This window comes from Phasianus colchicus, chromosome 24, assembly GCF_987193195.1.
Source record: "Phasianus colchicus chromosome 24, bPhaCol1.hap1.1, whole genome shotgun sequence".
Classification (NCBI taxonomy): Eukaryota; Metazoa; Chordata; class Aves; order Galliformes; family Phasianidae; genus Phasianus; species Phasianus colchicus.
Window position 1 is genome coordinate 6,557,359 of NC_143459.1, and position 26,480 is coordinate 6,583,838.

Below are 26,480 nucleotides of genomic sequence, written 5' to 3' on the forward strand. Positions count from 1 at the left end.
CCAGCCCCAGCAGTGGGGCAGAGGCTCAGATTTAGACCAAGACCCCTTTTTCCTGTCAGAACTCTGCTGAGCTGGTAGCAAGGCCTGGTGATGCCTTAAAGAATGGTAAGAAGAGGAAACCTGTCTTGAAAAGAATTTATTTAACAGTGAGTGAACAATTCATCTGAGACTCAATTGAAAAGACAGGCGGGGGGTGGCTGCTTTTACCCCGTGGCTGTCACTTCACCCCCTCCAGCCGAACAGCCCAACCCGTCTGTGAGCGCTCAGAAGACGGAGGTGCATAGGGCAAAGTCACGAGCAGCCCTTCACCAGGACGCTGCTGCCACTTCAGAGTTCCTGCAAAACCCAACATCGTCACCTGCAGAAAGGGCACAGGGACACTCAGTTGCAGCTCAGATGGACACTGTGAACACTGCAGGACACCCAAACTATGTTTCAGTCCCTACACCTGTAGCACTTCCCACAGATTTGAGGCAGCCCTGTACTTTTCCACCCACAAGGGGTACTTTTGGGCCAAATATTTGATTAGAGTGTGCTGGGTTTTGGGTGGCTTACCCCCTCACGCTCACTCCCCCCCCCCCAAAAAAAAAAAGCAATTGAGAAGGCTTTACCTGTGTTTGTTTAGAGCAAAGGGCACAGTAGCATTTGCGTCACAATTACATTTACAATTAGCAAGTCAGTGTACCTCACCTGAATTGGAGAGATGTAATACTAGTGATCCCTTCTGTGTGTGAGGCTTGTTATTTACTTTACCTCCCTGTGTCAATAGGATCAAAACAGTTGCAGGGAGAAATGTTCCTACCTATTCTATGGGAGATGAACTCACTCTGTCTGTTGTTCCATGTTAAATAGTGAGATCAAACCTGAAGAATAATAGAGGATGCTGCAAGGGTGTGGGTGAAAGCATCCCATACCAATCAGTAAAGGATAACAACTTCATGTTCTCTCCAGTAGCACTCAAGCTGGGCCTCCTCAGCCCACACGTGCCCAAGGTGGGTTCCAAAAGTGCATTAGGTCTTTTTCCTTCAAGTTCCTTACTTGTGTGGCTGGGGATGGAGTGGGCGAGGACAGCTGCAACACACTGTTCTGAGGCCAGGTCAGAAAGATGGCATAGACAACTGCTCCTTTGGAAGTGTACCTAAGGCAGGAAGAGTTCACTAAGGTGAAGAGCCCACAAGAGAGACCAACTATGGCCCAACCTGGCAGCATGAGAACACTGGCTTGCCCACTGTCACTCCACAGGGGTCACCTACTTTCCCCTCATTCCAAACTCTCTCACTTTGGACCCATCAGAAAGTGCTGGCTGATAAAACCCAAACAAAGAAACAAAGTCCACACACGCTGCCTAAAAGCAAATGTCATCAGTCCTTGCCTCAGACTGTGGTCAATGCATCAGATGAGCTGCCATGTGATGATCTTGTCAATGCTCTGCATTTCTAGACTGAACACATTTGGGCACACTCAAAACTAACAGCTCTGTTCTGTAGCATTTCTGGCTCTTGATTCACTCACTGTGCTTTTCTCAGAAAGTACAACAGTTGGGTAACAGTGAGCAGGACTGTTATCTAACATCCTAAAAGCAAATATCACAGCATTTTCAGATTATATGCATTGAAAGAAACTAGCCATCACCACTACTTAAACAGTCCTGACAGCAATGGTATGGATTTTTTTTCAAAGAACGACTGGTTTTTAAATCACATAAGATGGCTGAAGATCTGAATTTTATTCCCTTCTTTCCACACGATACTCCTTAGATTACATGTGGCAGTAAGTGAGCAGTTCAGCTGTAGGATATTCCCTAAAAGCCACCTGTGCCTAATGGCAACCCTTCAGAAAATTCCAAATTTAAGAAGCAGCATCAGCTTTGCAAGTCCCAGCCCAGCTGAGCAATGGAATCCTTACCAGATGGTGTCTGTGCTGTTCTCCATCTGTACTCTCCATGGCTTTGACTCATAAATTGCCTCCCCGTTAGTGCCCAGCCACCTCCCGAGGGCCAGAAGCCTTTCTTGGAAGATGGGAACAATCACTCCCTCTTTTGTAGGTCCCACATTGAGAAGGTAGTTGCCTCCAAAGCTCACTGTTTGCACTAGTTCCTGTGGCAGACAAATTAGGGTAACAATTGCATTTTTTTCACTTCTGACAACAAAGAAACTTGAGGAGTGCTTTGTCCTCATTAAATGCTCCTTTAACTCCACTTGCCTGTATGAAACCCATGCCAGCTCTTTCTCCAAGCAGCAGAATGAAAGAAATCTTTAATTCTTGGTTAAGTCCCACACCTGTTCATTTGAATTCTGATTTCTTACCTCTATGATACTGGCTACATCCATTAACTCATCAATGTGCATGTTGCTTCGATAACCCCAGGAGAGCTTGTCAATGGAGGAGCACATCTCCCACTTGTGAGCAAGCAGGGTCCCTGGCTTGTATTTGTCAGCACAGTTGTAGAAGCCTCCGTGATGGCAGGAGCAATTATTACACCAACGATCGTTCACAACAACAGTATCCTGGAAGAAGAAACATAGCTCAGAAAGGAAAACGTTTTGTCTGGGACTTTTTCAGCTTGCATCCATCTGTCCTGAATTACCTGAGGCATCCAAGTTAGCAGGACAAGTACTTATCCCCTGGGATTTGAATCCCAGAGGCTTCTTTTAAAAGCACAATGTGGACTTTTTAATTCTGGTGAAAGAAATAAACAAGTTTGGCACCTGCCAAGAAGGTTACTCATTTGATCGCATTCATCTCACTGCTGCCAGACCTTCCACACCTATACAATGCTGCAGGCCATGAGGGACAGCTGAAGGTTTTACCTTGACAGGACTGTCGTTATACAGCCAGGCAAGGAAGGAGGTAGAATTCCAGTATGAGTCTGGAGCTTCCCAGTCTCCATCTGACCAAATCAAATCTGGTTTATACCTAACAGAGAGATTAACATTATTTCAGAATGGCTTATCTGCTCCTACCTCAAAAGAAGCACTTCAGAGTTTCTTGTCCCTGGAGGCCACTTTCACTTCCCATCACCTGACATTACCAGGGGGTTCATGCTATCACTTCCCACTTCAGAAAAAGCTGCAAGTGACTTTCTTGTAGCAGCAGAGTGATTATCACGGCTCAAAGCACAGGATGCAGTTCTTCCAAATACAAAAGACTGCATCTTAGAGGCAGTTATGAGGTACATCCTTTACCTGCTACAATGGCTATTGTGAGCAGCATGTGTCCAAGCCTGGTAGTTTGGTCAACTGGGAAATCAAAGGAGGGATGCAGATTCACAGTGAAATTGCTCTTCTACTTTACTAAACAGCTTGCTGCTTTTTCTGCTCTCAGAAAAGGCATATTAAAGGGCATTTCTCTTGCACGCAAGATTTGCCCCTACCTTACTGTACAAGTTAGGTTACTGACAAGGCAAACGTGAATCTCTTTTTTAATTACCTCAAATCATTACTGCTAAATATACAGATTTCCTTTGGCAAAAATTAGCATTTATCATCGCTGGTCTCTGCATCTACTTTTAGCATCTTTCTCGATAGTATGAAAGCCAAGAACTGCTGTTACATCCTGACTGGTTGCAGCTCTTACTTTAAGACAAGATCATAGAGTTCTGGCATTGTCTTCTTTAAAACAAAGTTCTGGGTCTTGAAGCCGCTTTCTTTGTCAGACAGATAGAGAGGGTTAAACCACTCTAACAGAGAATGATATAGTCCGTAGCGTATGTTGCTGAAGGATAGAAAACACAAAGGAAAGAGTTAGGCCAGCAGCAGGGATTGAGAATCAGTGCATTATTATTTAACGGTTTTGTGACTTTGCAAGCACTGTTTTCATATCAAACTCATCATTTTCCACTGCTTGCCAAGAACAGCCAGGAGAATTCAGTGCATGAAGATGACAAAGCAGCAAAGTGTAGCCATACTTCTCTCTGAGCGCCTGTCCCAGCTCTCCCACAAGGTCGCGGTGGGGCCCCATGTCCAAAGAATTCCAGTTCCAGGACACAGGAGACCCCCAGTTGGTGAAGCCTTCATGGTGCTTTGTGGTCAGCACCACGTACCTGAGGGAAAAGTTCTGGATCAGGGTGACAAAGGAACTGAGTTATCCCCAGTCCTTGCTGACAAATCCAAAACTACAAAAGCAAGAAACTGAGAAACCACGCTGTGAGGGGTCCTCGTTAGAAGCCCTTTCCATTATCCTTAAAATTTAAAAGAGATGACACGAATAGTAAAGTTTTTAAATGGGTTTTAATTCTGGAAAAGATGACCAACTGAGACTTGCGAAGCAGTAAGAGCAGCCGTCCCCTTGCATTTCAGGCACGACCTGTCAGGGACCCAAGTCCCTTGGGGATCCCCAGAAATGGTCTCGTCCCTCACGGACCCCCAGACGTGGCCCCATCCCCTCAGGTACTGCAGCCACCGGCTGGTGCTGCGCACTGACCTGGCACCGGCCCGCTGGAAGAGCCGGGCCCACTCACGGGGCTGGAAGTCGTGGGCGGTGAAATGGGGCGCGAAGTCCGCGTAGGAGGTGGCGGGCGGGAAGCGCTGCTGCACGAAGTGCTCGTAGTCGGCGCGGTGCTCCCCCTGCCAGTGCCACCAGAACCACTCGGAGCCCCAGGCTGGGACGGAGAACACGCCCCAGTGCACGAACACCCCCACCTTCGCCTGGTCGAACCAGGCGGGCAGCGGCCGTGCGTCCAGGCTGGCCCAGTTCGGGCCGTAGCGCGGCGCGGCGAGCCCCGGCCCCAGCGCGGCCGCCAGCCACAGCAGCCCGCCCGCCGCCATGCTGCGCCTGACGTCACACGGCCGCCGCCACGGCTGCCGAGGCAGAGGCTGCCGCCATCACAACCCACAGCCCGTCAGTTCGAGGCTGCGGCCCGCCCAGCAGCGAGGCCGGGGGCTGCCCTCCATCTCCAGCCGCCTCTGCCCCGCGGCACGTCCCTGACTGCTGCCTGCGCTCCGTGAGGAGGAAGGGAAGGCTGAAGGGTTGGTGCTCTTGCTTCCCTGAGATCGCTGAGACCCCTCACTCCTGGCTCGCGTCCCCTGCGTGTTCCAGTTGAGCCAGGGCAGAGTCCAAAGGCCTCGCGCCCGTGCCCAGACAGCCCAGGCAGGCCTGGCCCTGAGGCAGCCCCGTGGCCCTCAGGGCACTGGTGAAGGGCCCTGAAGGTTTTACAGCCAAAGCTGCCGCTTCTGTGTGATTTGCAAAAGAATCTGTTGCCTCAGAGGTCAGTGGAAGAAAAGGCTGAAACATTTCTTTAATGTTTAATTGTATAATATCCAACAATGTGTGGTTGAGTTTAGATTAAATTTCTGTAAGTCTGCAAGGCAGGCATAAATAGGTGTAATGTTACTACACAGTGATGCGCTGCTAGAGCTTTGCTTACAGCGCTTGTGTAACATTGCCTGTGCCAAGCAAAGGGCTGGGACAACACTCTGTGAAATGTTGAGGCAGACATAACTGAGCGCAAGGAAAAGTGTCAGGTAGCTACTGGCAGGCAGACAGGATTTGCTGTTCTGGGGTATGGCATCACCCTCTGCTTTGTGTGTTACACGCCATGACATGGCACTGGGTCTTGGCAGCCCTGGGAATGGCAGTCTGTACAGGTCTGGGATATCTGTGTCCTGGTGTCTAAGAAAACATCAGTAGGAGCTGACTCCACGACCCGATCTGTCACCTCCCAGGACTTCTACAAGGACAGAAAATAAAAGCAATCCAAAAGAGAAATGATCTACACTCCAACTGAGCTCAGACTTCCTGGCACTGCATCCCTACATGACATGTATGTCCTCACAGACAGTCTCTATCATGGAGGACCTGTGAGCACACTCTGCTTCCGGGCTGTCACTTGAGGTCCTCAGCTGCTTCCTGCATCTGGAAAGGTACATCCTCAGGGAGGAATACACCTCCTTGCTCCGCAGGGCATAAATAATGGGGTTCACCATGGAATTAAGCAGGCAGAGCGTGCTGCAGAAGGCAAACACCTTGCGCAGGTGATTGTTCAGACTTACAAAGATGCTGTAAATCATGAGAATTAGGGCCGGCAACCAGCACAGCACAAGGACGGTCAGCACCATGATGAAGGTCTTGGCCAGCATGATGTCCATCCTCATCCTGGCGCTCTGCTTTCCCACATGCACCTGGTGTTTCTCCATGTATGTCACATGCTGGTGAGCCCTCCACAGCACATGTGTGTAAGCACAGACTATACACCCCAGCAAGATCATGACAAGACAGATCCAAGTGGACAGATAATTGTTGTCCACAAAAGGGAACAGCTCAGAACAGGCTGAGTTGAGTGTACAGCAGTTCCAGCCCATCAGAGGCAGGAAGGCATTGGCCACACATATCAGCCAGAGCACTCCTAGCGCTGTCCATGCTCTCTTTCTCGTCACAAGCAGCTTGTATTTGGAGGGGCGGATGATGGAGATGTAGCGGTCCAGAGCCGTTAGCAGCAAGCTGCTCAGGGAGGCCGTGAAAGATGTGTTCACCCCTCCCAGCTTCAGCAAGAACAATTCTTTAGAAGAATCAGTTTCATTAAAGACATGGAAGTTAACAAAACTTCCTACAAAGATGATGCTGGCCAAGAGGTCTGCCAAGGCCAGGCTGCTGATGAAGATGTACGAAGGCTTTCTCCTTGTACCAGGGGAGGAGAAGATCAGATAAAGCACCAGACAGTTCTCAAAAATGCACAGTGTTCCAAAGAGGCCACAAAGTGTGGCAATGCTGATCTTCTGTGCTTGTGTGCTGAGCACCATGAAGCATTTCATGCTCTTGGAGCTCACAATGCATTTGGAGGCATTTTCATACATCTCACAATTATCCATTATACTTAACTGGAGCCAGGAGCTTGCAGGGAGAGTTTTGGCTTCCTGTACTCCAACTGCTCTGAAAAAAAATTGAGGGGAAGGTGAGGGATAGCTCAACAGGAACACTACAATTAGTAAATTTGTTTCCTTTAGTGGTATCCCTTCTTTTACACAAAAGGAGATGATCCTGTTGCAACCTACTCTCAGGGAAATGCAGTGTGATTGGGAAATGCCTGCTAGGAGTGCAGAGCTGCTCAGTGCATGCTGTGGCAGCCAAGTACTGTTTTTTCTCTATACTTCTGCAGTTTAATGCATTCAAATCCCTTCATCTTTACGACACTGAAGAGCTTGTTCTCATTCATCAAGGACAGCAGATGTCTTTGGAGGCCACAACAGATAGCAGTGACCAACACTCTAGAAAACCACATCCACCACATTTTAGCAGCAAGAGACATTTGTACTTGTCTCCATTACTTCCTTCCCCACTGAGTACCCTGTCCTCTGACTGCTGCTGCGGTTCCTGTGCTTCGCAGCAGTTGCAAACACCCACCAGCCTGTGACGTTGTGCAGAACCCACTGAGAAGACCCTGACCCCACACTTTGCTCCCATCTGCCCATTGGGGTACAAACATTGGTAGCTGCAGGGTATTCAGTTGCTTGTTACACCCGCATTTTGATCCTGATTTGCTTTTCTTGGCATATTGGACTGGAGTAGTCCTGGACTTTGGGATGAAATATAGCTTAGCATTGCAGCAACCTGCTCTCCTCTTACGTCAGGTTCTGGCATGGGGCAACCATACAGGACCACAGCTATTGCACTCCAACCTCAGCATCTCATGTTTCTTGCAGCTCTTCACAGAACATTACAGATGCGGCAGTAATTACTCAATGTCCTTATTAAATCTGACAGCCCTTGTCTCTGCAGAGGGATGCACTGTGCAGCCAGGTGGGTTTTGACACATCTCGGGACTCACCAGGTTACACTCCCTCCTTGGGTACCCAAAACTCCCTCAGCAAAACCTTGCCATCCAAACCAAGACATCACTTAAGCAAATTCTACCTTGACATCTATTAATTGCAAACAGCTTTCCCTTTCTTAAATTCTCCATACCTGCATTTATGTAGTGTAAGAACACTACAATGCAGTGTTCAAGAAATGTTTAGATATTGTACTACGGGACACAGTCTAGTGGGGAAATGATAGGTGGATGGTTGTACTTGATGATCTTGGAGGCCTTTTCCAACCTTAATGATTCTAGGTTCTATGACTCTATACTGAGGAGACTGGAAACCACTTGAACAAAAAGCAAGTGCCTGTAGGTAAGCAAAGTGCTGTCCCCTGTGTAATGTTGCGTCAGGGGAAACTTTGGTTACAGTGGCAAAATAACTCCCATACTGACTTTTCTGGGACAGTTTCCTCCATTAACCCGATAGAATTAAGAGAAGCCCTTAGGTTCAAAATGCAGCCACTTTGCTGGGCTTGTAGACATCAACCAGGCAGCCCAGACCTCCTCTTCCCATATTTGCTGTGTCTCAGGCTGAGTGACAAGGATAGCTCTCTGCACTTTGGACTGAACTCCCCCTTGTCTTTCTTCCAACTTTGGTGTCTGCAAGGGAAGGCATAGGGCCTTGTTCAGCCCTGGGTCTACCTCTTTGCACAGTTTTGGGACTATTTTGGAAGTAGTCGTTCCCTTTGGCTAATCCCCCTGGCCACATTAAGCAATGCCCAGCAGTTATTTTCCTGACGTTAAAAACTCTATGGCACAAGTGCCACATTGAGGATTATTTGCTTTATTTGTTCTCAGTCACTATCTGCCCACGTGTGACTGCAGTAACAGCGTCCAAAGCACACTATTGCATTGCTGCAAAGCTGCAATACTGTGCCAGCATGAAGCACACGACATGGCAGAGCAGTGCTCTACTGAAATCCCACATGGAGCCAAACACAACACCAACCAGCAGAATGCTTGGCCTCAGAGCTCAGCACCACTCATGTCTGCAAAGCATTTGGAAGTCTCTCCAGTATATTTAATGTAAATATTTCTTAAAACCAGCTGTAAAGAATCAGTCTTCAGTCTGCTACTGAAACACTTACCTTCTTTTTGCTCTTGTTAAGAAAGCATTCATCCAAAAAAAAAAAAAAAAAAAAAAAAAAAAAAGGAAAAGAAACAAAAAATCCACCCTTCGTTACACAGTGCAGTTAATGCTGGATATTACCAGACTTCTCCCCCACATCAGCACTTTGGCTCGCTGTAAACGAATGATGCTTCACCCTGAGAAAGAGACAGTGCGCTATGGGATGTCTCTGGGGCTGGGGCTCGCTTCTCACCTCTTCCTGTGGCCGGGCCTTCCCAGCTGCAGTCCAGGGCAGCTCCTGCAGCTGCAACTGCTTCCCCCTTCTTTCACAGCTCTTCTGCTCTCATCTGGGCTCCATGCATAATTACGTGTTATTCTCCTGTGCTGCAAACCCGTCAGTACACATCCTTTCTTGCTCTCTTTCGCATTCTTTTAGTGAGTGTGTGGTTTTTCCTTCCCCACTTCCCCTCTGTGTCTGTGTTCTGCTGGCCATGAATGCCATCTTGTATAGCCACGCTCATGTGTGCCCAATCCCCATTGGTTCTGCTATGCTCACGCAGTTTCGAGGCAAGAGACCTCCAGGATCTTCTCCTGATTTCTATGACGGAATGGAAGAGGAAGGGAAGGAAAAGAGTCAGAAGGCAGATAATTTGTGTTCAGCTGTCACACACTGGGAACTGCTATGTGAGCCTTTGGGCCCCATTCACGGCACGAATCCTCCTCTCTGTGCCACTGAGGCCAATTCTCTGTGCACCAGCATGCTCTGCTGATGCCAGAAGAATAAGGTTGTATTTTCATTGTAAATGGCAGGGAAAGGAAATAGCCTAAGTGACACAGTTGGGCCTGCAGACAGGACAGACCACAGCCCAGAGAATGAGGACGGCGCTCCCACTGCCTGGGGCTGCCTGTGCAGCAGGATCTGTGCTGCAGAGCCAGGACGGGAGACGGTGACACGGAGCAGAGCTGCTCCTGGAAGCCCACGGGCATCACAACAGTGGGAACGTGAGAGTTTGCTCCCAAACCGAAGGATTTTGCCCCATTGCGGGCGGCTGCGGTGCGCAGCGCTCGGCCGCCCCCGCCCGGCCGGAGCTCTGCTCTTCTGTCACGGTGCGGAGGAAAGAAACGCTTTCTCTGCAGCACATGCAGAAGCACGGTCCGACCTGCACTTTGATACGCCCTGGCAGGATGACTTCTATAGCCTGAGGGCTTTGTGTTCGCCTCCAGCTTGAGTTTGTTCCCTTATCTGCAGCTAGCACAGCTGCCAGCAGCCCTGGCTTGGAAACTCCCCACTCCATGCCAACTGCTGAGATCAGTGGTCAATTCTATGTTCCCACAAAGGTCACCTTCTGCTTTTTTTTTTTCTTTTTTTTTTCCCTCCTCCTGTTTGTTTTGTCAGCTGGCACTGAACAAACATAGAACCAACCACAGCATCACTCCTGGAGCACCCCCTAAGCTCTGCTGTGCTTAAAGGTCTGCTTCTATCACCTGGGGTGGCTGAGTTCAGTGCATCCATCTAATTTAGCAGTACTGAAGGTAGCAGCACACCCAGGCACCAACGAGATGGTGCTTCTGAAGAAATGCCGAGGAAAAAAAAAAGAAAAAAACCAACACAGCATTATTTTTTTCTGCATACTGTGGCTCAGAAGCAGAGCACGCTGGGCTCATCCTCCATCCCCACAGGCAGTGCCTGCATCAAAGGGAACTTCCTGAGAACTGTGTGCACTGCAAGGGTGGAAATGCTTTTCCTGCTGATAGGAAGTCAGTTGGTTTAAATGGGCTGAGGGCTTTCATGAGCTCTTGTGACTTACTGCTGTATGTTCCAACAGGAGTTGTGAGATGGTGAATAGCTGGGAGTATCTCAGTTTGGAGCTAATGAAGCTCTGAGGAATTAATGGAACATTTATGCAAAATGTTGTCTCCTGCAGTGCCCTGTTTGAGGGACGGGTGGTACAGACGAGGACCTCATGGCAGGAAGAGCCTCATTCAGTTGACACGGTGGCAGAAGTGTGGTAGAAGAGTAAGGCAGATCCCTGGCGAGGACCGAGGTCTGTGTTGGGCCTCCAGGATGCAGCGGCATCCGGGGCTCCGTGTGCCCACAGCTTCAAGTTCCTTTCGTCCACTGCCGAAAGCTCAGCGCAGGCAGCGCCGCGGGGCTGGGCCCCGTGAGGTGATGCTTCTGCTGATCTGAACGCAGCGATCGCGACCAGAGCTGAACGGTGCCGTGCAGCACAGGCCGTGTCTGAGGTAGCTGGGGCGCTTCTGAGGCTGAAGTGTTCGGTTACAGCAGGCCTTCTAACAGAGAACCGCCGCAAGGCCCTCAGACATAACAGCGGGTGCTGGGAAGTCGAACGATAGGAGAAAAGGGAGCGTCCCCAGCCGGCTCTATGCGAACGCGGAGCGGCGCCGCTTCCGGGCACGCACGAAGCGCCGCTCCCGCGCTGCGGGGATTCGAACCGGACCCCGCCCCATCATGGCGGTGGGCGGGACTTGTCTCTCATTGGCTGTAAGGAGCGCGCATAGCGCTCCTATTGGCTAGAGCACGGCGACCTGGGAGGCAGGAAGAGGGGAGAGGCTTTAAAAAGCGACGGGAGCGACCGCCATTTTGTGTGGGAGACGGAGAAGCGGCGGTGCTGCTGGGCTTTGCTGCGCGGAGGCTCGGGGAAGTGACGGCGGTGAGCGGCGGAGTCGGCTCGGAAGGGCCAGCGCGCGTCTGTGGCTGCAGGCGGACGGCACGGACAGAAGTCGGTAAGGAGGGGCGCTGTGGGAGGCCGGGTGCCGCCATGTTGTGCTCGCGACGCCGCGCCATTGTTGGGATCAGGGCGGGGGCGGGAAGGGGAGCGCGGCCCCTGAGAGCGGAGCTGAGGAGGGGGCGAGCCGTGGGCCGAGCGATAAATTGCTTAAGAGCTGTCGAGGAATGACGTGACGACGAAGGGCCGACAAAGGTGGGAAAGCGGCCCGAGGCAGTGGCGGGGGTTGGCGGTGCGGTGCGGTCCGAGCTGCGCCCGCTGCGTGCCGCCAGGAGTTCCGGCCCTCGGCCTCCCCGCAGAGCGCTCCCGTTGAATTCGGCTTTTTTTCAATGTGAGAACAAGGATGAGGTTCTTGATCGTCTCTCCATAATTAATAATGCTCGCTGGACGAAGATGTCAGCAGCGCAGTGAAAATGCTGTTCTCTGTGGAATGCTAAGTGTGACATTAAGGTTAATGTAAATAAAGTAAAACCAGTGCTGCCAGGTTTGAAGTGAGGTTTGAAGTATATTCAGCTTTAACAACTAAGCTGACACAACTGACTGTTAATTCTGTGAATTTTATCTTCATCTGATGATGGGTTTTTTTTTTGTAGTTTCAAACTTGAAAGGGAAAACAATTGTTCTTGTGCCTGATTTCAGACTCTCTTTTATGCAGTTGTGACTTCTCCCCTTGGAGTTTCGTGCCGAGAATCTGATGTTGGGCTCGGCTGCCTGGCTGAATACAGCGGATTGGCCCATGAAAACCTCTGTTCCTAGCCAAAGGAAGGAGTGTAGCGAAAGACAGCACTTACTCTTTCAGGCTTGGAAGCAAGAAAGGGGGCAAGAATTGGAGAGTGTGAAATCGGAGAAGACTACTGAAAGGTAAATGAGATGTGGAGGGAATAGGATGAATGCAGGAGAGTCAGCATCAAGGTACCAAATATGTGATAGCATTTTGCTTTTCCTTCAGAGATCCAGTTACAAGTGGCTCCTTCACATTTGAATGTTTTCAGTTCACTTAGGGTTTTTAGTTTGTATTCCACAGGTGTGCTCAGGTCTGCCTCTGTGTGCTACCCCCTTGTCTCCTTCCAGAAAAATCTGTTCTGGAAAGTAGATCTCACCCCTACATTGCCTTGACTGACTGCGTAACTACTTAGGAATATCAGGAATCAAAATAGTCTTTTTTAGACTGGGGCATGCTTTTACCAGTGCAGATTTCACCCAGATCTCTAAGTATAACGTGGGCTTGGTTTAAATGTCTTAAAGATTAAATACTAACACTTTTCATTTGACACTGTGTTTTGTGAACAGCATAACTTTCACATTTTCCTAGTAGCTAGACATAGCTGTGCATTGATAAAGGTCTACATACATTAAGGACTGGTCTATATACAGTTCCTGAAGGATGGATCAATGCATGATGACCAGCAGGTCAGCCATTAGCAGCAGAATTGTTAAGACAAGCCATTTAGAGGGATTATCTTCCAGTAGGAAGATACAGTACACTATAATTCAGTTTTCCTGGGTTTAAAAAAGAAAAATCCAAACTTTTCCCTTTCTTTACAGGTGACATTTAAGTTGAAAATGGGTGGTGGGGAAAGGTTCAACGTTCCAGTTCCCCAGTCTAGAAATACTACCAAGAACCATCACCAACTTAAAAACAGGCAGAAGAATAAAGACCAGAATTCACAGATGAAGAAAACCTATATGAAGAAAGAAAGAGGACATGGATGCAACTCATTGTCTGGTGCATGGCAGGCCATGCAGAAGGCAGGAAAGAACAACAGTGATTTCCCCTGTAATCAAAATTGGAGTCCTAATTTGTCAAATTGTAACCTATTTTTCTCACCTCAAGCCAATCAGAACTATGCTGGAGCAAAGTTCAGTGAACCACCCTCACCTAGTGTTCTTCCTAAGCCACCAAGCCACTGGGTACCTGTTTCTTTTAAACCTTCTGACAAAGAAATAATGACATTTCAGCTTAAAACATTGCTTAAAGTCCAGGCTTGAGATGGAACTTCAAATTTTTTATAGTTATTTAAATTTACAGGGCTCCAAATTTGAGAATAGTTATTCAGAACTGCAGATGCACAGGTAACAGGACTAGATGTTCTTGCTACATATAAATGGAAGAGAAGGGGATAGGTGGGGAAGTTTACATTCCCAGTGTTTTACCTCAGAAGTTGTGTACTTTGTTGATCTTGCTGTTACATAGGGAATTTCTCAATTAATTTGGTTAAATCCTAAACTGTCACCATTTACTGTAAGAGTAAATGAGACCGCCCCTAAAAATTGAAATTGAGAGTCCTTTTTGTTAATGGCTTTGGAAGACCAGCTTTTACTGAACTTAATGCAGCATTAACTGGAAAAAAAAAAAAACGCACTGAAAGCTTTAATCGGGTACTCTGCCTTTTAACATAGTATCAGATTTTCTAGTTAAAACTCTTCTGAGCAGAATTTCCAAGCAGTGTTATACCCAGCTGCTAGTGAAAATGCAAAGATACTCATTTTTTTCATACCTGTGAGATTTGACACTCAAGCTTGTGACTAAAATTTAGTTTTAGGAAACATTTTCACATGTTCTTGAAAAGGTGGAAGAACACTTTAAGGAGGTCTGTATTTCAGTCTTGTTCCAGCAGTATTTCATCAGAACCTCAACAAGGTAGACTGCGCCAGTTAATGACACACTTTGCATTGCCAATGACTGCCAAAAAGATCTTCCAAAAATTCTTTCTATTCTGATGCACTGATAAGTTCTAAAAAAAATTTTTTCTATCGTTTTCTAATTGTGAGAAAGCTGGAGTGGTTACTTAAGATAACTTTAAATTGGTTACCCTATAATTATTTTGAGTTACAATACCTTGTGTAGGTATACAGTGTTTTCATAGGGAAAAGAGAGCCATGTAAATAAATGTAATACTTTGTAGCATATGTAAATTTATGCTGGGCTTTCCTACACAGAGGTATTTTTAGAGCAAAACTGGTAAATGTAAGATGACCACGCTGAGTGTGTGGCCTGATCTAAAAAATATAATAAAAAATTATTTTGTTAAACACCAAAGGACATTTGTGGCTGTAGCCTTGGACTTAATATACAGTGAATGTGTACATCTTAATTGGTCATGGGATCATTTTTAAAATAAATGCAGTGCAAAAGATAATTATTTAGAAATTTGTAGTAAAATTTAAAAAAAATGCTTAAACTTAAGATACTTATGCTCTGAATGTTGTGCTTATAATCAGACTGGGTGTCCCACAACACAAAGGACAGAGTTTGATGACACTGAAGTATTGTTAAAATGTTTGCTTCTAAAATGAATCAGTGCTACATTTTGTCCCAGTATTTACTAAAATTTGTGAAGTTTGGTTATTGGGGCAGTTGTCAACATGTTGATTTCAGCGCTGTCACAGTTCAGCTGATCCTATAAACACAACTGAACTGTAATAATTAGAGTCTGAGATTATGCAAAAATCCAGTAACAACTGAAAAAGTGGTTTAACTTGAAAGGGAATTTTGCTGATTATGAAATGTTACTTAAAATGTTTTTCTGTGCATTCAGATGCAGTAGCAGCTGGTTGAATGCTTACAGATCTGTTATTCAAAATGTGATGGAATTGGTTGTCTTTAAACTCAAGTCTTTCTGATCTGGACCTTTACCACTTTAAGAGCTGTACCCCAGTTGTAATTGTGTATTCTCTATTTCAAATTGTCATTTACTGCATGTGTACAAATTGGAAGTGAAAAAAAATAAACTTTCCCCCCAAAAAGTGTTTTATTTTAGGATGGTAGCGGAAAAGTGGGATGGCATTCTAAAAAGCATGGAGTGCTATAAAGTAATGACTGCATGGTCTCTAGTCTATGAATGCCAGAGGAACCTGGAAATTACTTAACAGTGAAGGATGTTTTTTGAATTCTCATTCATGTCTTGCCCGTGATTTATGAACACAGAGCTCAATTCTTAATTCCAATGGAATTAAGAAAAACTTAATTGCCTGTTAAAGGGCTGTCAGGCTCTGCTCCAGAAGGCTGGCTCGCAAGCAAGACAACCCAGTCTGAGCTGATGCAGCTCAGATTTAGCTGAGTAGAGCTGCACTCATGCTTTCTGCTACCTCTCATAAAGTGGCTGGCTCAAGAGCTCTGAGCTAGAGGGGAAACATCCTTGATTATTTCAGTGCTTAGTGACCATTCGGCAACAGTCTACAGCTGTATTAATTAAGTCAGAAGGTGCTCTCAAGTTATAGTCAAAACTTGTACATTTTATTCCCAATTCACAGGGTTATTTGCACAGATGGAACACAAAACTCCAGAAGAAAGAATGTGTATGAATAAAACATTAGCATCTTTTGATCAAACACACTACAGGGTACAGAGTTTTCCCTTCCTATTATAGTCTCATCAGTAAGAGCATCTCTAGACAATTATTATAGCAATGGACTACAGACTTTTTAAGCATGTTACAAGATAAATGGAAAAAAAACCAGCAAATATTAATGGGTGATTATGTCCTAAAAGTGTCTAAATTTTTCCTTTGTACTTCAAACCGTTATCTGCAACACTCCTGCCAAAAATCATATAGCAGTGCTGCAGCGTATATCAATCCAGATGGCCTCTGGATATATTCCAAGCTGTTACCCCAAACTAAACATTAAGGAAAAAAAAAAAGCTCTTTCCAAGAGCAGAGTTCAAAATAACATTTAAACTGAAAATTTCCACTTTGAATAAAGCCATTATACTGCACATTTAAACATATTTAAAAGACATAGAAAGGATAACATTTAGCTTTCAGAGACCGGTCTGTCATAGTCCCTAGTTTAAACACCCAGCTACTTAACCACTAAATTTAAGATTTTTAATTATCAGTTGGGTGCATGGACTTTTAGTGAAAAAGAAGTTCCAATAGAGCCTTCTATTACTGCTGAGATAAATCAATATTCTGCAAATATTTTGGAGTACAGCCATTACTTTCAGCAGAATTTTACATACTACTTCAATTCTACAAATTTTGCAGGAATGACAAGATCTAGTTTACCACAGAAAAACATAATTCCCACCATTCTTGAGACTCCAAAAGAAAGATGCTTATACATGATCTTTTGCAGCCTGCATGTTCTTGCATTCCAGCTGTGCATAACCTGCAGGTAGCTTGCATGAGACAGGCTACTTTTTTTTTTTTTTTTTTAAAGCAGGAATAGGATACCTGCATCAAGGAAGGGAGATGTTATCTAGATGGGCTGTGGCTTGACTTGCATGAATGTGTAAACATTCCCTGCCCTTTTTGGCCACATCCTGCTAACTCGTCCCCAACTGAAAGGCCCACAGAACAGCTTCTTCACAATTTTTCCATGGGAGCAAGAACTAGGACAACATCTTTATTCATGCACTCTTGAAACATCGTGGGTTTGTGTTCGGCTTTTCTGGCTTGTTCATATACACAAGTCAAGTCAAAGTTTAGTCCTACCTCTGGGAGAGAAAGAAAGAACCATCAGAAGTGTCAGATACTACATTATACTTGCAATGAATTGGATTTTCAAAACAAAAAAAAATTAAACTGTGCTATATACAAATGTTGAGCTACACAATATAAGGACATGCTGACACAATAATTAAGGTATGTCACTATTACTCTTTCAACACAAATTAGAAACAGCCTGGACTACAAAGATGTTCTCCTTCCTCCCTGTAGCTGTAGTTCTGGCTGGACTAATGTGAACTTTAGGTGCAGCAATCCTCTGCAGGCTGCTGATTAAAACACAACTGCACACTCCCAAGAGAACGGTGAACCACTTAAGCAGTATTTTAGTTCTGAAAAGCATATTAACTTCTAGAAGCTTAAGAAGTGCGGGTTTTCTGCTGTTGCAAGCCATTTCTATGCACAACTACGATATTCACAGCTCAGTGACTGGTAAGCCCACTCTTACACATCCTAAGCATTCAAGTGATTCTCAGAATAGTTTTTATTCCGTGGCTGACAAAGGACTACTTGTATATACCACAGGTGCCAGGAGGCAGCTTGAATTCTAAGCTCCAAAGTTGCTAGAGAACCACTGCTGGCATTTTTTTTTAATATGACAAATGTAAAATGATGAGCCATTGCGAGAAATTTGGTTATATGTGAATCTTCAGTCACTGATTTTCAGTAGTTCATAATGTGACTAATATCTGAATTAAAACCATAGGGGAGCCTATCCAGTAACAATGAAAGTTAACCAAAAAGAAATGTCAATATATTAGACTAAAGCATATGCTTATCATTCTTATTTCATCTAGTACCCCTTTAAAAATAGAAAATGATATTTACTCAGGCAACAAATGATAAATTACTGACTTTACTGAAATACTATAGTAAGGATTTTACTCCATAGGGAATGCACAGCTCTTCCTAGCCATGCTTTGGAGTCAAATTCTAAAGCTACAATAATTCCAGTGGATCAGTATTTCCTTCATTTTTTTTATTACAGCATGTTTGCTAAATTTACAGCAAGCAGAAAATAAGCTGGGTCTTTAGTTATTTTGATCAAAACATTGATGTTTTAAAGGTAGTACACAATATTTGTTAAAAAGAACATATAAAAATACCTTTTTAGAAGCCTCTATAAGAAAGGAAATACAAAGTTTAATCCCACAACTTTCCTCTGCTAGAGCTGCACACTACTGCTACAGTTTTAAATAGACTTTATGCTGTTTTTAAACTATACATCCAGGAAAGTCTACAAAACTAAAGGAACGTGCATATAAATGATTGCATAGCAGAACATGAACATTAACTGCAAACAGTAAAGAAAAAAGTTAGAAATACCATCAAACGTACTAAGGTTCCTAGAATCAATCCCCTAAGCACGTTCTGCCACTAACATTTAGAAGCCATTTGCATTTCTTGAAATGCCCTGCTGAACTCACTAAAACCAAACCCTAAAACATTTCTCTAAAAATGATCTTTTTAAAATCTGTGTCTTCATACACTACTACACAGACAGTACGGAACACCGGGTGTCTGATGCTGGCTTTTTAAGACAAAGAAAAAAAAAAATGCCAAAAGCCATTTTCATAACAAAATATCTTGCCTTCTTCTAGAGAAATACTGTTAAGATTACACACTGGTTTTGTTATTTTTCACATTCAATTTACTAAATGTACTGTATTAGTGAAACTAAATAGCTAGAGATGCAGCTCTTGTTCATATCCAACTTTAAACACTTGTTCTTAAGTAAAATGAAATTTTGTAACCAAACCACTATCCATTCAGAGGAAGAAGTGATTCAGACTTGCTTGACTAAATGCTTCTCAATGTATAAAAGCAAGCCTTTTTTACTGGAGAGATGGCTACAGTTTTATACCTATGAATACACCAACTAACCACAGGAGTCATTGGCATAAAAGTTGAGTTCTTATATACTGTACACACACAACTTGAAACAATCTACTTGTATCTAACAGCAGGAAAACTAAGCAATTTCATGGTTAACTGCTCACTAGAATTTAGAATAGATACAAAAACTGCGTAAAATGTACACACAACCTAATATTTAGATGCTCTGCCATCTTCTGGAATCTGAATTTATTTTTCCATTTCAAGTGTGTCCCTTCCCCCCCCCTCCCCTCACACATTTAGTATTAGCAGCCAGGTCAAGAGCAGTGAAGCCTCTTCCTGACAAGTCACAACACTGCACAGTCTCTGACTGAGCTTCCAAGACCAACTGTCTCCCCGTGCAGTATATGCAGCGGTAGCACCATCCCTCCAGATGGCAGAGAAATTTCAAAAATCTCTCTCCACAGAGCTCCATTTACCAACCTACTTGTCACTGGGCATGGAGAACACAGAAACCTGCCTTTGAACAATGAAAACGTAAAATTACCAGTCTGCATTTCACAGCAGTCATTGTTGCGCTACAGCTGTCCAGTTTTCCATTCTATCACAAGGTTTAGCATTAAAGAACATGTTAAACAGCTGGTTTAACTGTTCAGTACAAACTGGTATCAATTGCTATGGGCATGACATTTTCAACAGGACAATGTTGCAAATTGCGACCAATCAAGTAATCACCAATATCTAAGCATTAAAAATGCAAATCTTTACAAAAATATACATTGAGACACCACAATCAATTCAGTAGCTGCCCATAACATGTAACCAAGAGGACATTCTCTCTCTCTCTCCCTCTGTCTCAGTGGCTGCTCCACGCTGTTTAAAACTTTAACCATTGTCTGCTACAGGGAAAAATGACAAAGAAAAGATTTTTTTTAGCACTGTTGCAACATCATATTCCTGATAATTTAAGTAAACTGAACTGTGTGTAAATGAGTCTTACATGCCTAAAATCAACATGGATTCACTATTAGTGGCCACTGGACTTGGGACTAGTCCAAGACCTTGATCTGGATTTTGACCTAGATCTAGAATGTGATCTTGACTGTGATTTGGATCTAGCTGGTTCTTTTTTTCTCGACTCCTTTTCATATCTTGAGCTGGACTTATAGTGTGTTTTAGAATCTGTTTTAGAAGTGCCTCTAGATTTGGTGTGAGATGCAGACCTAGACCGTGATTTAGCCTTCATTTCTTTCTTGGGCTGTGACTTGGATCGTGATCTTGAATTGGACTTAGATCTTGAAAAAGATCGATTGCGGTGTTTGAACCTATCAGAATAAAGGGGAGAGAGGAGATTTGAATGTAAAAACACTATTCTTAGACATCTAGTACATTAAAAATTGTTTACCATTTTTTTGCAGGAGAAACTTTTTTTTTTAAACCTACAGTTAGGGAATACAATGGTCTAGTTTTCAATGTAAAAAGCATAAAAGTTATTTTACCTATCATTGTCCGAATGGCTTCTGCTACGACGAGGTCTTCCAGTAGGTCTACTGCTAGAAAGGTACATCAAAAAAAGTAAACGGTGACAAATACCTATGCATGTATACAAGCGATTAATAATTTTTTTAAAACATGCATTTGCTTTTTAGTTATTTTTTTTGATGAACCACAAAACCATTTCATTCAGTGTCTGATTTGATGCAGCATGCAAGTACATAACTTCCACAAGATATTACAAAAAACAAAAACTCAAAATTTTTAACAATTAAATAGCCTGTGTGGTGTTTTTGTTCCAAGAGACTGCTGTGTTGTTGAAGCCAAACATACACTACACTTACTTTCTGGGACTATATGATCTTCTATAGCTGTAATCAAAAGAACGACTTCTAGATCGTCTCCTTTCATAACTCCGGCTTCTAGATCGCCTGTATCTGTCATAGTCATCGTAACGAGAAGAACTGTATAGGTTTCTCCCCTCCTTGGCTTTCATTTGATTTGGTGCTGGAAAAAACAACAACAATACTTAACATTTAAAGTTTTTTTAAGAAGTACCCTACTTCCTTTTAGTGACAGCACTACTGCTATCCATATATTTGACATTTAGTAGAAAACCTGTTAGTGATTCTAGCAAAGATGCTTATGAAAAGGACAGAGATTGCAGTAAGCCACTTGCATTTTGCTGCTTTAAATGCTGGACAAGAGCATTGTTGCCTTGTGAGTAATACCAATCTAGAAAGAAAACAAACCCAAAAAACAACCCCCACACCACCAAAACAACCCAAAAGACAGAAAAAAACCAGCACAAACAGTAACAACACTGGAATGCTTCACAGAGCCTGGAACACAGAATTGTTTCTGTAATGCGATTTCAGGCCACCTGGAAACAGTGACAGGCTGCCTGAAAAACTAAACGCATGAGCAAAACATCCCAGCATTCTTGAATTTACCTAAGCAGCTAACAGTGAATTAATTAAACATAGTACCACACATTAAACCTGATCCATAGTCTTAATTATTAAAAGTCAACTTATACAGAAACTGCAATTGATGATGTCACAGAGAAGTTTGATTCTAAAAGTATCCCTCTCCCCTATATAACAATGCACTTCACCCTGTAACTTTAATATTAAAATCATTAGATAGAATAAAAATCAGAAGTCGTCTTTTTTAACAAAAAAAGCACAGCTATCTTTCTATTGTATTAATTCCCATTTTCATTCAAATGCAGAGGACAGTTAATGTATTTTAAATGTATCATGCTGTACAGAGAGCTACTGTACTAACAGCTACAATTTTCATGATTTAACTGCTCCTACTGACAACACTAAAATAGACTAGCTAAATTTTTTGTTCAGAAACTTAAAAGAAATCCCAATGTTTACATACAGGACAGATGCTTGTTGTGCAGAGCACATCATTTCCATTGAGTTCAGTAAAAGTTAAATGTGCATGTTTCAAGTGCTACTTTGATAGTTTTAACTGAAAAATCTTGAAGGCACTTCTATTAACAAGCTGCACATGACTATTACAATTCTGCTCTATACCAGTAGGTAGGCATGTCTTATGCTCCTTGAAAGCATCTTTTCTTTAATATATGATATCTGTATCTACCTATATATTGAGAATACATTCATAAGTAACAGATAGAAAATACATAACAGTTATTTCTTCAGAAAACAAGACTTATTTTCCAAGTTGAAATGAGACGCTTTGAAATTAATTTTCCTGAAACCAAATGAAAATGAAGATATTACCTCAATCCTGGAAACCGGATCGCACTGGGAAATGTCAACAAAGAATCAAGAACACACTTAACCACAATATAAACATTGCAATGCATTAAAACTGGGTTACTCATTTTGACAGGTAAAATTTTTGAAAGTGTGTTCCTGAAAAAAAAAAAGTTTGACAGCTGCACAGATAGTTCTTAAGTACCTTCAGCTAGTAGCAAGAATTAGATTGTGGTGACTGTTTACATAGCTAGCTGTTTTTAATTAGCCAAGATACATTAATAACGTGTCTTCAATCCAAACCATCCTTTGATAAAAGGAAAAAACCACAATCACATACTATTAATATATCAGCAATAATGTATCATAACAATTAATAACAAGTGTAATGTCATCTGGTACTAAACGTTATGGCTAAAATCATAATCTGATGAAATACCCGGGGAGGCACTTACTCTTCCGATCGCCCTGTGCAAACTGGATTTCTATCTGCCGACCACAAATCCACTTTCGGTCCAAATTATGGAGAGCATCTTCAGCATCGCGGACATCTTCAAATGTGGGCAGTGTTAAGGTACTTGAGAATTTGAATAGTTTACAGATTTGGTATTGAGAAGAAATCAGTTATTTTCTAGTTTTACAGGCCATTATTTCTGGATGTTTTGTTCACATTAGTAAGTACTGCAGTTTTTTTTTTTTTTTTTAAATTAATTAACCACCAACTATCTGAGACTTCCTATAATAAAATTAAAAACTCACAATACAGCCATGAACTTACCAATCAGCAAGCAATTGCTATGCAATATCCTAATGTTTTTCTTCTTCCACTCGTAAGGAAGAAAACCGTATCCTTCTCAAAAATGCATTATTTGCTAATGGTGATTCAACTTTCTGCACTACATTCACTTTACTGAAAAGGAATCTTAGTTCTCAAGTTGCTAGGCACACAAACAATAGAAATCAATATTTGTCTATGAATTTTAAAATTGGGACGAAGCTTTCCTTTTAAGTTTAAATAACATAATGCCAAGGAGATATATACAGACCTGAAATAAAGGCATACACTAAAACCCCTGCACTACCAACGTTCAGGAACAGAATAATTACTAATTTTTATCTGTGAGATTGATTGCTACTTTAACTCACACACCTTCCGGCTATGGGGCAAAGAGCCTGTTGCCTTTCTTCTCACAGTAACTCAGTTCAGCAGCAGCAGCATCTATGCAGAAAACAAACTATCAAGTGGTAGGTATAAGTATCTCCATTACCAAAGAATGAATGCACTTTCATTCCAGACCACAGTTATGACAGCACTCACAATGTAACAGGTTTTGTCAATGGACTAAACCAGCATCATTCATCAAAATTACTGCTTACATGACAAACAGAAGAAAAACTGTTATTCTGTAGGATACATCAGGTATGACTCCTTTAAGCTTGGCCACCATTCAACTTCATCTTGACCTTTAACTCTTTAAGGGCTTGTCAGAAGGACTTGTCATGAGATGCTTGGCCAAAAATGACAGATGGCTTTATCTTTTACTTTGAAAAACAACCTTTTCCCCCTTTTGTAGATAAAGCGAAGCTTTGTCTCCCATTATGGCTTGTCCTTCTTCCAGCTTTTCTTTATTTTTTCTTTTCCCAAACTGTCCCTTCTCTTCAAGCCTGATCCTTAAGAGGTCTTTGGCTTGTCTACTTGCCTCAATTGTTGAACTCTACTCTAAAGGTTCTTTCATGCTTTCTCTTTGGGGTCGCCATTACTGTACAGCTTTACATTCTGAGGCAACAACAGAGGACAGTAAATTAGGGGACAATATTAAAGAAAGTTCACCTCATTTTTTATACAATCTGCTTTTGATCAAGTGATTCCAGTTCCCATTTGTTAAATTAACAATAAATACTAGCCACAGTTTGCTAAGCGCAAGTTTACTTACGTACCAGTTATAATAGAAACCTGGTAGACAATTTTGAGTCAGTGATAAATTTTCATTTCAATCACATAATATCAATTTCAGTGACATAAGAAAGCTTATATATTACTGGACTTGATTTAAGTTTTGCAAAAAGGCAAAGAAAATTTGAGAAAAGTTAATCTTAAAAAATAACAAGACACATAAGACACTTATGAGAAACAATACAAAAGTAAACTGCTTTTTCATTTAGATATGTTACCTCTTACACAAACTTGAATTTCAAACTTCAACACCCCTCACTAATCAGCCATCTGAAGAAAGGATATTGAACATAAGCAAATCCTCTGGGACGACGAGTGTAGAAGTCAAGCGGAACGTATACATCAACTATAGGCCCATAACGACCAAACTCACGGCGCAAGTCTTCAGACCTAGAATATCATAGATATCTTACATGTCTTCTCACTATTTAAGGCATTAAAATTAAAAAATATATACATCTACAATCACTCATCTTTTTGGATGGCAGAAGATGCACGTAGCAAAATAATTTTAATTTTGGGGGAAGAGTATGAGCTGTTCACTGCTAAAGCAACGTGCTAGGCTTCCCAAGAGCACCACTACAATTCAGGATGCTTAGGATAACCTTGGTATTTTGAAATCAGTGCTCAGCACAACTCAGCAACATAAATGTAAACAGAGACGAGAAGTGACACACAGTAGCCAAGCCAGTTCAATGGGAAGGTGGGCAGAAAGTGAAAAAAGGAATCTAACAATTATTATACTATTAACATTGATTTTACAAAGTGTAAACATGAACTATAATGTCCAAAGGAAAAGCACAAGAATAATTTTGTCACTCATACTGACTTCTATGAAATAATCAATACTAACAGCCACATCAAGGAACAAAGCCAGACTGAGAAACCATTCATGCCCTTAGGTCAACTGTCCCAAAGATGTGGCTTAGAGCACAACACAAAACTGTTCAACAGATTTGTGATAACACTTGAAATAAGTGCTGTCTCCTTAACAGAGGAACTTCTTTACGCATACCTTCTGGTGTCATTTTAGGACAATAGGGAAACATTCGTGTCATGTAAACACAATACTACATCAAAGAGTTACTGATGCTTATTCCTCTTTCATATCTGTTGGAAAAATATCTACACTGTACATTATCAATGACAGCAGAAGGCAGCTATAACAACCAAGGTCTCACAACGAAACCATCTCTAACAGGAACGAGCCACATAACTGAAAGCTTACACTGAAAGCCTAAAAGGGAGCATTGCCAGTTAAAAAAAAGTTTGAAAATGAGCCTTCTTCCATGACTTCTAGAGGAAAATGATCTACACGCAAAGAAAGAAAAGTCGTACAAGAAGTATCACTTTTAAATTGAAATTACTTATATTGTTCATGGTAATAAGGTTCCTAATTCATTCAGCCATGCCTAAGCCACTGTTAACTCAACACCTTTTGTGCAGCCATCCGGGCAGCAGGTCTGAGAGCTCAGATTTGCGATTTACACAGCCAGACCTCGCAACGTCTGCCACACCAACCCCACGATCACCAACAGCGAAACCGCCGCGCCGCAGAAACGGAATGGAGGACGCCAATACTCCGACAGCCACGTGCAACGGATTCCTTTTCGGTCTTTTCGCTCACTGCGAAGATCTCTCCGCTAAGCCCCTGCACGTATGTTTAAGTTTTGCTACAACATAGTTATTACGGAGAAAAGCGTTTTCCGTCTCTGTCCTCCCACTGAGCGCCACCGGAGGCCGCAGCCCGTAACAACCAGAGGGAACGAGCGGGCGGCAATTACCGCAGTAACGGAACGAAGCGCGCGGAATTTTGGGGACATCCACAACGAAGGCACCATTGCGCCTTCGGGCAGCACCGCCCATTTCTGTCCAGACTGCAAAACACGGCGGCCGCCGGCAGGCCCCCTCCCCCCATCCCCGGGTAGCGGCGCTCCGCGGGGCGGCCGAGCTTTGTTCTCAGCACGGCGCTGGGCAGCGATCGGCGCGAGGCGGAGGAGGAGAGGGCGGCGCCGCGGGGAGGGGGTGGGCGGCCCGGCCCCGCACGGCCCGGCGAACCCGCGAAAGCCTGCGCAGCCCCCGCGCCGCGCTGGCGCCTACTCCGACTCACCGGGTGTCGTCGGCCACGTTCCGCACGAAGAGCGAAGTGTTGGGAGGGCGCAGGTAGCGCGACATGGCGGCGGCACGAGGGGCGGCGAGCGGCGGGGCCCGGGCGCGGCGGGAGCCGAGGCTGAGGCGACCCTCCGAGCAGCACGCAGCGCCACCGCCGCCCGCCCGCCGCCTCTCGCGAGACTTCTCGCAGGGCTTCCGGCGAGAACTCCGCGCGAAAAAGACCGCGCGCAGAAAGGAGCCGCGGGCGCCAAAACTCGCGCAGCCCTTACTGCGCGTGCGGCTTCGAC

General features: G+C 43.8%; 4 protein-coding genes across 9 annotated transcripts; 1 reads left to right on the forward strand and 3 right to left on the reverse strand.

Annotated features, from left to right (window-relative positions):
* Nucleotides 1–121: 121 nt before the first annotated feature.
* On the reverse strand, nucleotides 122–4,779 carry FUCA1 (alpha-L-fucosidase 1). 2 transcript variants are annotated; one of them, XM_031594701.2, is made up of 8 exons: nucleotides 4,423–4,779; nucleotides 3,908–4,042; nucleotides 3,577–3,714; nucleotides 2,811–2,916; nucleotides 2,307–2,507; nucleotides 1,906–2,096; nucleotides 1,039–1,138; nucleotides 122–358 (listed from the first exon to the last, which is right to left on the reverse strand). In XM_031594701.2, exons 1-8 carry the CDS (start codon nucleotides 4,764–4,766, stop codon nucleotides 218–220), a joined length of 1,356 nt encoding a protein of 451 aa, XP_031450561.2. In that variant the 5' UTR covers nucleotides 4,767–4,779; the 3' UTR covers nucleotides 122–217. The 2 variants fall into 2 exon arrangements, with proteins under 2 accessions (XP_031450561.2, XP_031450564.2); XM_031594704.2 differs by lacking the exon at nucleotides 3,908–4,042.
* Nucleotides 4,780–5,281: 502 nt separating this feature from the next.
* Nucleotides 5,282–11,333, reverse strand: CNR2 (cannabinoid receptor 2). Of its 3 annotated transcripts, XM_090123948.1 has the most exons (3): nucleotides 10,673–11,333; nucleotides 8,884–9,462; nucleotides 5,282–6,867 (listed from the first exon to the last, which is right to left on the reverse strand). In XM_090123948.1, the coding sequence occupies exons 2-3, from the start codon at nucleotides 8,913–8,915 to the stop codon at nucleotides 5,751–5,753; spliced, it is 1,149 nt and encodes a 382-aa protein (XP_089980074.1). In that variant the 5' UTR covers nucleotides 8,916–9,462; nucleotides 10,673–11,333; the 3' UTR covers nucleotides 5,282–5,750. The 3 variants fall into 3 exon arrangements, with proteins under 3 accessions (XP_089980074.1, XP_089980076.1, XP_089980075.1); XM_090123950.1 differs by having other exon boundaries at nucleotides 5,282–6,862; nucleotides 9,118–11,333; XM_090123949.1 differs by having other exon boundaries at nucleotides 9,118–11,333.
* Nucleotides 11,334–11,451: 118 nt separating this feature from the next.
* PNRC2 (proline rich nuclear receptor coactivator 2) lies at nucleotides 11,452–15,770 on the forward strand. The gene is made up of 3 exons (XM_031594721.2): nucleotides 11,452–11,609; nucleotides 12,267–12,472; nucleotides 13,157–15,770. Exon 3 carries the CDS (start codon nucleotides 13,175–13,177, stop codon nucleotides 13,598–13,600), a length of 426 nt encoding a protein of 141 aa, XP_031450581.2. The 5' UTR covers nucleotides 11,452–11,609; nucleotides 12,267–12,472; nucleotides 13,157–13,174; the 3' UTR covers nucleotides 13,601–15,770.
* Nucleotides 15,771–15,826: 56 nt separating this feature from the next.
* SRSF10 (serine and arginine rich splicing factor 10) lies at nucleotides 15,827–26,455 on the reverse strand. 3 transcript variants are annotated; one of them, XM_090123954.1, is made up of 7 exons: nucleotides 26,192–26,430; nucleotides 24,365–24,471; nucleotides 22,583–22,684; nucleotides 20,736–20,898; nucleotides 20,397–20,450; nucleotides 20,121–20,222; nucleotides 15,827–17,051 (listed from the first exon to the last, which is right to left on the reverse strand). In XM_090123954.1, the coding sequence occupies exons 1-7, from the start codon at nucleotides 26,254–26,256 to the stop codon at nucleotides 17,033–17,035; spliced, it is 612 nt and encodes a 203-aa protein (XP_089980080.1). In that variant the 5' UTR covers nucleotides 26,257–26,430; the 3' UTR covers nucleotides 15,827–17,032. The 3 variants fall into 3 exon arrangements, with proteins under 3 accessions (XP_089980080.1, XP_089980079.1, XP_089980078.1); XM_090123953.1 differs by having other exon boundaries at nucleotides 16,989–20,222; nucleotides 20,397–20,447; nucleotides 26,192–26,455; XM_090123952.1 differs by having other exon boundaries at nucleotides 16,989–20,222; nucleotides 26,192–26,447.
* Between the last annotated feature and the right edge of the window lie 25 nt (nucleotides 26,456–26,480).